This window comes from Hevea brasiliensis, chromosome 1 (genome assembly GCF_030052815.1).
Source record: "Hevea brasiliensis isolate MT/VB/25A 57/8 chromosome 1, ASM3005281v1, whole genome shotgun sequence".
In the NCBI taxonomy this organism is placed as follows: domain Eukaryota; kingdom Viridiplantae; phylum Streptophyta; class Magnoliopsida; order Malpighiales; family Euphorbiaceae; genus Hevea; species Hevea brasiliensis.
In genome coordinates, this window is record NC_079493.1 from 25,041,732 (window position 1) to 25,052,972 (window position 11,241).

At 31.2% G+C, this 11,241-nt stretch overlaps 1 protein-coding gene across 2 annotated transcripts in view; it reads left to right on the forward strand.

Moving 5' to 3' along the window:
• The window catches only part of LOC110653281 (auxin response factor 2A-like), a 28,255-nt gene extending 17,273 nt beyond the window's left edge, over positions 1–10,982 (forward strand). For both annotated transcript variants that reach the window (XM_058144935.1, XM_058144933.1), the window contains exons 9-12: positions 8,243–8,386; positions 9,252–9,374; positions 9,487–9,562; positions 10,832–10,982. In XM_058144935.1, coding sequence (XP_058000918.1) covers positions 8,243–8,386; positions 9,252–9,374; positions 9,487–9,562; positions 10,832–10,930 — 442 coding nt within the window. In that variant the 3' untranslated portion in view covers positions 10,931–10,982. The remainder of the gene's footprint in view (positions 1–8,242; positions 8,387–9,251; positions 9,375–9,486; positions 9,563–10,831) is intronic.
• Positions 10,983–11,241: the final 259 nt, after the last annotated feature.

An 11,241-nucleotide genomic window follows, 5' to 3' on the forward strand; every position in this document is an offset into this window, starting at 1 on the left:
TCCCATTTTTGATATTCAAACAAGGATTGTAAAGGAACAGAAACTTCAATAAAAGCAGGCCAGTGGATATACCTTGGCTCATGAATGGCTCTCTCCATATGCATAATTGGAGCTTTTGAAGTCTTTTTCTTTTTGGTTTCTTTTTCTTGGACTGGCTCACTGGTTCTTTTCTTGGGTGTTTCTTTTGATTTTCCAATTACCAGAGGAGCATCTTTTTGTGGAGGAGGAGACGCAGGAACACTTGCGTTAGTGGAGTCCGATGATGAATATGTGGGGATTTTAGCTTTGCCTTTTCCTTTTTCCCGCGCCATGACCAATTCCAGAAGAAAATTAGGCCGTAGGGACAGTAAAAACTGGATTCACAAGCTTAATAATGTGAGCAGCCAATATATAATCATTCAAAGCACATCAACTTACTGCTAACGCAACTTAGCACAATGTCAAAAAAAAAAAAATTGAATAAACAGCAAGAAATACTCGGGTTTTTGAGAATCCATGGCAATCGATTTATGATTATATACCACATTTTTATGAAATGTTAATGTTCAAAAATAAACAGAACAAACAAATGAAAGCAGATCAAACAGAACAGTAAAAAAAAAAATCCAACAGCACATTGTGAACTCAAAACAAACGAAACAAGCTCAAACAAAATGTAAAATAAGATTCCATTAAAGTTTTAGATTTTATACCTTAGATATGCAGAGACAGAGAGTGCAAATCGATATCAAGCGCAAAAAAAAATCCAACAGTAAATGGTTTCTTTCGGCAGATTTAGACAAATATCAGAAATGAAAAATTTGGGGATTTTCTAACTTGAAACAATCGATTTAATTGATTCACAACCAATGGGTTTCGGAAATATTTAAGAGCGATGAGGGGAGACGATGGTTTGGAAGGTTGCGAATGGAATGGGTTTGCAGATGGAGCGAAGACGCGTTCGTTCGGGTTTTGGGAGACGAAGCGACGGAAAGAGAAGGTTTTTTGAATTTTAAAACTGAAAAGACACAACTGTAGACATTTGCAGAGAATGGTTAGCGTGTAGCAGAGGAGAAGCAGTGAGAAGATTGATGGTTCAGAAAAAAATTTGAGTCCCGCGCTAATTAATGTGTTAAAAGTCCATTTTGCCCTTAAATCACATAAAGATGCAATGCTCTAAATAGAGGGGTATTTAAGTAATATGGGCTTTAAACATGCAGAATAGGCGCTCGAAAAAAAATAATTTTAGAGTTTTAGTGCAATCAGACCTGACTTCCAGTTTGCCAACGAAAAAGTTAGAGCAGTGGTAAAGCATTTAGCAAACAAGAAAATTAGCAAACAGATTAGTATGCCACTGTGATCAAATTCTGCAGAATACTGTTCATATCTGATAAGACTCAGAATTTTTCAAATTGCACTAAAAATATCAGAATGCATCTTTAACACTACAAACCAACATATATCACTTCATTTTCATACAAAAACATGAGAATGCATCACAACTTAATCAAGAGCATCAATCATACCAAGTTCTCTTCTTATTTTGCAGAAAATTTCCTCACTAAGTGGCTTTGTAAAAATGTCAGCAAGCTGTTTTTCAGAAGGGACAAATTCGATTTGAATATCACCATTTTGAACATGATCCCTAATAAAATAATGTCTAATTTCAATATGCTTGCTTCTAGAGTGTTGAACAGGATTTTTTGATAGGTTTATAGCACTAGTATTGTCACATCTTATGGGAATGTGATCAAATTTAATGTCAAAATCTTCAAGCATTTGTTTAATCCACAAAATCAGCAACACAACTTCCATTGCAATATATTCACCTTGCAGAGAAAGTGCAACAGAGGTTTGCTTTTTACTGTGCCATGAAACTAATGCATGACCTAGAAATTGACAAGTTCCAGAAGTGCTTTTTCTATCCAGTCTACTACCAGCAAAATCTGAATCACTATAACCAATAAGATCAAATGATTCACATTTTGGATACCACAAACCAATGTTGTGAGTGCCAATGAGGTACTTAAAAATTCTCTTAACTGCTAGAAGATGAGATTCTTTTGGACATGATTGAAATCTTGCACATAAACATACGCTAAAATGAATGTCTGGTCTAGATGCTGTCAAGTAGAGTAAAGAACCAATCATAACTCTATAAAGTTTGTTATCTACTTCTTTACTTTTTTCATCTTTCTCCAATTTAATTGTTGAGCTCATGGGAGTTCCGATACTTTTCATATCTTCCATTTTGAACTTCTTCAGCATATCCTTTATGTACTTGGACTGATTTATAAAAATTCCATCTTTCATTTGCTTAATTTGCAATCCAAGGAAGAAAGTAAGTTCGCCCATCATACTCATTTCAAATTCACTTTTCATCATGTTGGAAAATTTCTTACAAAGTGAATGGTTAGTAGCACCAAAAATGATATCATCAACATAAATTTGCACAATAAGCATGTCTTTTCCTAGTTTCTTAATGAAGAGAGTAGTATCCACTTTTCCTCTTTTAAAATCATTTTGAAGCAAAAATTTACTAAGTCTCTCATACCATGCTCTAGGAGCTTGCTTTAAACCATAGAGAGCTTTAGTAAGCTTGTAAACATGATTTGGAAAGTGAGGGTCTTCAAAACCAGGAGGTTGAGCTACATAAACTTCTTCATCAATGTATCCATTTAAAAATGCACTTTTAACATCCATTTGATAAAGCATGAAATTCTTAAAACATGCAAAAGCACACAACATTCTAATAGCTTCAATTCTAGCAACCGGAGCAAAGGTTTCATCAAAATCAATACCTTCCTCTTGGTTGTATCCTTGAGCTACTAGTCTAGCTTTATTTCTAACTACATGTCCTTTTTCATCCATCTTATTCCTAAATACCCATTTAGTTCCAATAACAGAGTGCTTTTTAGGTTTAGGAACAAGTGTCCACACTTTATTTCTTTCAAATTGATTTAATTCCTCTTGCATAGCAAAAAGCCAATTTTCATCATTTTGAGCATCATCATATGTTTTGGGTTCAAATTGAGAAACAAAAGCAACATTACCAAAATATCTTCTAAGTTGACCTCTTGTCATCATTCTTTGTGATGGACTATCAAGAATATCATCTTTGGAATGATTTCTATGGTACCTCCATTCTTGTGGAATATCTTGATGTTGAGGTTCCTCAATTTGTAGTTCTTCCACATTTGGTTGAGAGTCATCTTGAATTTCAATATTTGTGGAGCAAGGGAGTTCTTCTTCTTTGTCATTTTGATCATCCTCCACTGGTTCTTTTGATTCAAGCTCATCATTATTCGAACTCTTTGAGTTTAGAATCTGCTCAATTTCATCATCACAAGAATCTTTCCTTTGCAAGGAAGTGTTAGCATCATCAAAAAGTATATGCATTGATTCTTCCAGGGTCAATGTTTTTTTATTGAAAATCCTATATGCTTTGCTATTTGTTGAATAGCCTAGAAATATTTCTTCACAAGATTTAGCATCAAATTTCTTGAGATTGCTGTCTTTGTTATTCAAAATGTAACATTTGCAACCAAAGACATGAAAATATGCAATATTGGGTTTTCTTCCTTTCCATAGTTCATAAGGAGTTTTCTTTAAAATGGCTCTAATGGAAACTCTGTTCAAAATGTAGCATCTTGTATTTACACTTGAGAAATATTTTGGTAAACTGTTTTCATTTAGCATTGTTCTTGCCATTTCTTGCAAAGATCTGTTTTTCCTTTCAACAACTCCATTTTGTTGTGGAGTTCTAGGAGCTGAAAATGTATGATAAATACCATTTTGAGAGCAGAAATTTTCAAACAAATTATTTTCAAATTCTTTTCCATGATCACTCCTCAAAGATGTAATGCAATATCCTTTTTCATTTTGAGTTCTTTTGCAAAAAGCTTCAAATATATCAAAGGTTTCATCTTTATGAGCAAGAAAGAAAGTCCATGTGAATCTTGAAAAATTATCAACAATTACAAATGTATATGCCTTGCCTCCTAGACTTTTAGGTGTGATTGGACCAAAAAGATCAAGATGTAATAATTTTCAATGTTCTAGACGTAGTTACAACATTTTTTGATTTAAAAGACAATTTTGTATGCTTACCAAGTGCACATGCTTTGCATTGAAATTCTTTTTCAAATCTTAGCTTTGGAAGTCCTCTAACAAGGTTCCTTCTAGAGAGTTTAGCAAGTGTACTCATGCTAGCATGTCCTAATTTTCTATGCCATAACCATGCACTATCATCTGAAGTCATAAAGCATGTTTCACAATTTTCTTCAAGACTTGTTAAATCAAGTAGGTAAATATTATCTATTCTAGCACCAGCAAACATAACATTATTTCCATGAATCTCACAATGTGTAGAAGTAAAAATGACTTTAAAACCATTATCACATAATTGACTAACACTTAAAAGATTATATTTTAATCCTTGTACTAATGCAACATTCTCAATGCAAGGATTTTTACCAATAGTTCCACATCCAATAATTTTAGCTTTACTTTTATCACCAAATTTGACATAACCTTCTTCTTTCAAAGTAAGAGAGGAAAACTTGCCTTTATTTCCTGTCATGTGCCTAGAGCAGCCACTATCAATGTACCAATGTTCTGTTTCCAGCATACTCCTTAGGCGCACTGAAATCGCTTAATCGTTCTTAGGTACCCAAGCAACTTTGGGTCCTTGAATGTTAGTAACATTAGGTAGGGTTCCTTTAGGCACCCATACTTTCTTTGCCTTAAAGGTTCCTTTCCTAATAGGACAAGCATTAATCATATGACCTTTATGATTACAATAAAAGCAAGTAATACTTGGTTGAGAAAAAGATGTAGCTTTAACAAAAAACTGTTTGTATTTTTCATACTTCATAAATCCATCATAACCAATTCCAGATTTTTCATTTGTGGATCTTTGATTCCCAAGAAGTATATCAAGTGTTTCTTTTCCTTTTGTAAATTTAGATAAATCTCTTGTCAAAGATTCAACTTTTTCTTCAAGAATTCTGTTTTTCTCAAGAAGTTGTTCACACACTTCTATCTTTGAAGCTCATCATTAACTTCCTTAAATAATTTCATTTGAGATTTGTAAAATTCATTTTCTTTTGAACCATACTCAAGGAAATATTTTCTGATCTTAAAGCACAATTTTCATGAACTAAAATTTTACATTTCTTTTTAAAAGTTCTATATTTATCATATGTCTTCACAAATGTAAGTTCTAATTCATCAACATTAGAAAGTTCAAGATTTACCTCATTTTCACTATCTTCGATGTGTGAGCTTTCATTTTTTTCTTCAATTGCCATCATACAAGTGTTTGCAGCTTCTTTGTCACTTGTTTCATCATTTGATGAAGAGTCACTATCACTCCATGTTGCTGCCATTGCCTTTTTGCTTTTATCCTTTCTAAACTTGTTTTTCTTCTTCAATGTAGGACATTTTGGCTTAATGTGACCTGGTTTGTTACACTCATGACAAACTATTTCACTTGAATGATTTGGAGTCTTTGGAGCATATTTCTTTGTGAACTTCTTGTATTTGCTTCCACCTTTTCTAAATGCTCTTTTGAATCTTTTGACTATCATAGCCATATCTTCATCATCATCACTTGAAGCACTTGAATCATCACTTGAACAAGCTTTAAAAGCAACATTTTTCTTTTTCTCATCTACTTTTTCGGATATGAAAGCTATACCTTTCTTTTTCTTTTGATCACCTTCATTCTCATCTTTCTTATAAATCATCTCATGTGCAATGAGAGAACCAATTAGCTCATCATAGGTGTATTTTCTGAAATCCTTGGTATCTTGAATAACAGTAGTCTTTGCTTCCCACGTCTTTGGAAGAGACCTCAGAATTTTCTTTACAAGTTCTTGTTCCTCAAATCTCTTTCCAAGAGCTTTAAGTAGATTGACAAGATCTGTAAATCTGGTACTCATCTCAGCAATGGTTTCACCAGGTTTCATCTCAAATAATTCATAATCACGGATAAGGAGGTTTGCCTTTGACTCTTTTACCACGTCAGTTCCTTCATATGTGACTTCTAGTTTGTCCCATATCTCTTTTGCAGTTTGACATCCTGAAATACGATTATACTCATTAATATCAAGAGCACAATGAAGAATATTAATAGCCTTGGCATTTGTAGAAATTTTCTTCCAATCATTATCATCAAATTCAATTTCAGTTTTAGGAATTTGTACCGTTCCTTCACTGGTTTTGTAAGGAATATAAGGACCATCTTTAATTATTCTCCAAGCATCAATGTCAACAGATTGTATAAAATTTCTCATTCTAGTTTTCCAAAAGGAGTAATTTGTGCCATTAAAAAGTGGTGGTCTAGTGATGGAATAACCTTCAGCTAAGGGGGCAGGTATACCAGCTGAGTTTCTAGATGAACTAGCCATGTTTATGGATCACTCTAAGGGGTTTAATCCTCAAGCAAGAGAGACAAGCTCTGATACCAAATTGATGTCCCAAAATATGTCCAAGAGGGGGGTGAATTGGACTTTAAAAACAATTTTCGGTTCTTGCTCAAAACCTTTGAAAATTGCAGCTAGGTTCAACTCAATTGACTAATGTGAAATATGAACAATACAGCTCTATTGACAAGTTAGTTCAAGGTTAAGCTATATGCAATCAGTATACTAATCTAACAAATTATATCGGCATTCAGTAAAGATATCAGTAATCTGGATAAATTTTTAACACAGCAACCAGAGCAAGATACGGATATACTAGCGGCAACAGATCAAACAACAAGCGATTAAATCGATATCGCCATTTTAGCAGTAAAAGCAGATTTAGCAGTAAACTGATTTTCTCAGATTGCAGCAAGATTACCAGCAAATGGCCTCAACTTTCATATCAGCAAAATCATATCAATCATAAAGTTAAATTGCATAAATGTAAAGAGCAAGGGTTGAGAAAATGAACACTGAAATTTTTATAGTGGTTCGGCTTCAACTAGCCTACATCCACTCTCTCAAAGATCCCACTTTGAGTCTTCACTTCACTATTCTTCTCTTTTAAAGGCAAGAGACAAAAGCCCTTTACAAATCTTCTCACCAAAGCTTTTACAAGTAGCTTTACACTTCTACCAAGTGTTATCCCAAACACTTTTCACAACCAAGCTTCAATAGGTGCTTGAATGACCTCTCATAAATGATAATAAAGTGTTTAAAACTCACTCTCACTCAATACAACAGAATCTATAAAAAAGAGTTGAGTAAATAAGCCAATGATGAGCAATAAAACACTTTGAGCACTTTGAATGAAAGCTTTTATGATTTTGAACAGTAGAGGGACTTTCATTTAGTGCAAAATGGCCAAAAGAATGTGTATTTATAGCTTTGGAACTTTTTTTACCGTTGGAGAACTCATTTGAACGTTACAGATACGAATTTCAAGAAAATAGTCGTTATTTTGTCGTTTTCTGCGATGTTGTGCAGAGTTGAGACAGATAGCATACTTGAGAAAATAGCAAACCAGTTAGCATACTAAAATAAGTAGCAAACCAGTTAGCATACCAGGAAAACTTTTATGCATAACTTTCAAAACTATAAAACTTCACACCAAATCATAGTCAAATACTTTTTAGGCCAATAATGATGTTTAAAAAAAATCTTTTGAGGGATTGAAAATAAGCATCATTGACTTTTACTCCTCAATTCTTTTCACAAGTAATCCTATCAATAAAACTTAACTTCTATACTACGTGTACCTTCAATTCTGATTTTTAATGCAGCCTTAGAAGGTAGCATTTTCTTCTTTTATCTCATTTGATTCGTCTTGTGTTATCCTTTAGAATGTCATTCTTTCTTTAGAAGCACGAATCCATCATAAAATCCTTGTGTCTTTTTCTTTGAGATACACAACACTTAAAACAATGTTAGTTTGATTCTAATTGAGTTTTGGTATCAACAAAATTTATGCTCCTTTGAGCTTGTGGGGTCAACACAATCCTTTTGGATTAAGTTTTCTAGAGCAACATAATAGAAATCACAGCACTAAAATATCCATAATGTTCCATAAAAGGGTTTTTTGGAGCACCAAAATTGATCTAGAAGCTAAACAATCCACAAGCTTCTGATTCATTTAAGGATAAATTTCTGCTCTCTAGCTAGAAGATTTTTATTTTTATTTTTTTTTTTCTGGAAGAAACGAAGATACCAATGTTGATTTGAATAGGGCTCTTTCATTTTTTTTTTTTAAGTGTTATATATGGGCTGAATGGGGTTTGGCATTTGAGTTGTAGAGATGAGAATGGAGGAATTGGAGTTGGAGTTAGACGAGCCAAGATAGAGCAGAGTAGTAATGTTCCACTATATCTCATTGAAGTTGCCACCGCATGGGAAGCCATCTCAAGAGGAACCATGTTTACTGTTTATCATCGTCCAAGGTGTGTAGCTTTTGCCATTTAATTATTGCATGCATAATATACTCATGCCTTCATTCTAATATCATTAGCAATATAATTGCTAACTTAATACAACTAACGATTTTTTTTTTTTTTACATTGAAAATTTTTATCGATAAAGGGATAAAAAGGGATATAATTTGATCATCAATCTCTTTTGTGAGACAAATTAACACTCAACCATTAAACTATTAATCTAATAAAATTGATTTTAGTGTGTCATTAACATGGGATTTGAATGTATATGAGAGCATACTTTCTCTGTTGGATAAAGTTTGTTGTATTGAATTGAGAGGAGTTTTGTTAAAAAAATAAATTACCATAACATTTTGAAATATGGATGGCAATCGGTTGAGTTTTTATAAGTACTAAATCCGATCGAATCCTAATAGAACGAGTTTGATTAATATATAATTGTTTAGTTTGGGTTTTACATTTTAAATATTCGTTATCAGAATTCGTTTATATAAATATTTAATTAAATATAAAATATATATTTTTATAATAATATTTATAAATTTTTATATTATTTTATTTTATATTAAATAGAATTTAAATATTTTATGAAATTATTAAATATAAAAGAGAAGGAAATGTCCAAATTAAAACTATAAAATTTTCTTTTTTTTTCATTTGGAATGCTTTGACTTTGATTGGGTGTATCAAAGAGAGCTTCTCATCTGAGCATAGTCAGTCAAATCATTCTAAGTTTTTTTTTTTTTTAATTTATTTAATAAAATTACTTTTGCTTAAAAAAAATAAAAAAGGTATCCAACCATTGAGCAACATATTTCAAGCTTGTGCATTTATATCTCAAATCCTCTTGCAAAATAATGTGTTGGTACAGGCGGACCAGACCGAGGGCTGAGTTTATCATTCCATTTGATCGGTACATGGCGTCTGTTGCCACTAATTACTCCATAGGGATGAGTTTCGAAATGAGATTTGAAAGAGACACTGTTGAGCATAGGTATGGATCATCTGGGTTTTCTACCACAAGTTTTCTCTTCATTCCTCAAGAAAATATAATTAGCTTTACCAATATATATACACGAGGACTGATTCATTTCATTTAAAAATAGATTTACTGGTACCATTGTGAGAATTGAAGACATTGATCCCTTAAGGTGGAGAGAATCAAAATGGAGATGCCTTCAGGTGTGTACATAATTTCTTTTTTATATTTGTTATAGACAACATTCGAACAACCATAAGAAAACATGATTTTTAAACACGGCTTTAAAGATTTGTCGCTAATCCATCACTAATTCATCGCTAGCAACTCACTAAATCCATTGCTAGTGCTTGAGATGATGTATTACTGATAAATTTAATTCGTTGTTAAAACTATCATCACTAAAAGGTATAAGCCAGGGGGGGAACGACGCTCATGCTGAGGGGGGCCAATTTTTATTTTTATTTTTTTTAATTTGATGTGATAATTTGCAATTTTATAAAAAAAATAAATAAAGTTTTAGTAGTTTTTATATTTTAATTATTAAAAATATTAATTTTAGTGATTAGTTTTATTAATGTCTCTAAAAATTTTCCTCCAAATTTGAGAAAAATAATTTTATTAAATTTAATATTTAAAATTAATTTTAACATTATTTATAAAAATAAATTAAATAATAAAGCTAAAAATTTAATTTTTTAGCATAAAAATTGATTTCTATTTATTTTATTCCTAAAGAATCAAAATTTTTAATTATTATTTATTATAATAATTACACATTATTATTTTTAAAAAATAATTAATTTAAAATTATCTCTATGCACACTTAAACTTTTAAAACTTAAATTTGATTTTTTTATGACACTTAACTCTGTGAATCATCATTACAAAATTGACATTTTTAATATTATGTTCGACTTTTAATTTCTTAAATAATAAATTTAATGATCATACGAAAATTATTTATGTTTAGTTTAATTTTAGATATTTATAGAAAATGCTAACATCAGAATTGATAGCATTTATTAATTAAAAATAAATTTCTCTTTCATTACTTATTGTTATATATATTTAAAAAATTACTAAAAAATCTAATATAGATTCATTTATAAATAATTTTTGTGACATAAAAAAAATGATATGCTCTTTTTTAATATGTTACATATAATAATCAAAATAAATTAATATTTAAATTTGGACCCCTCAATGTTCATTCTTGCGTCCGCCCCTATATTAGCAACGTTTTGGCAATAGCGTCAACGCTAAACTATATGAATTAGCGACAAATCCTTAAATCCGTCACTAAAAGCCATATTTCTTGTAATTTGTTGAGTATTATATTTTTATGATGGAGTCCATTTCATATTCATGTAATGTATATATTTGGGTGTAAAAATGAATTTTCAGTATCTGTATTATAACATAATAGTGTGTGTTAAAGTGAGATTATGAATTATAAATGTTGGTTTTAGGTGAGATGGGATGAAACTTGTAGCATGCCTCGGCCACAGAGAGTTTCACCTTGGAGTATCCAACTTGCTGCGACTCCTATGCAAGCAGATGCTTTTTAATATGATAATTATATATATATATATATATATATATATATATATATATATATATATATATATATATCTATATATATATATATATTGTTCTCTTATAAGTATCCTAATAATATATTGCATGTGGATGCAATACAACAAATACAATACTAAGTTTACTTTTCTTCCAACTTAGGATTAAAAAAAAAAGCCAAAAACAATGGAAGAAACACTAGCCTCTCTCTCTCTCTCTCCTTCTTCTTTTTATTTTTATCTTTCAAGAATGTTATGTGATTTTTTTAATTTTGATGAACCTATAACCTTTTTCTTTATAAGTA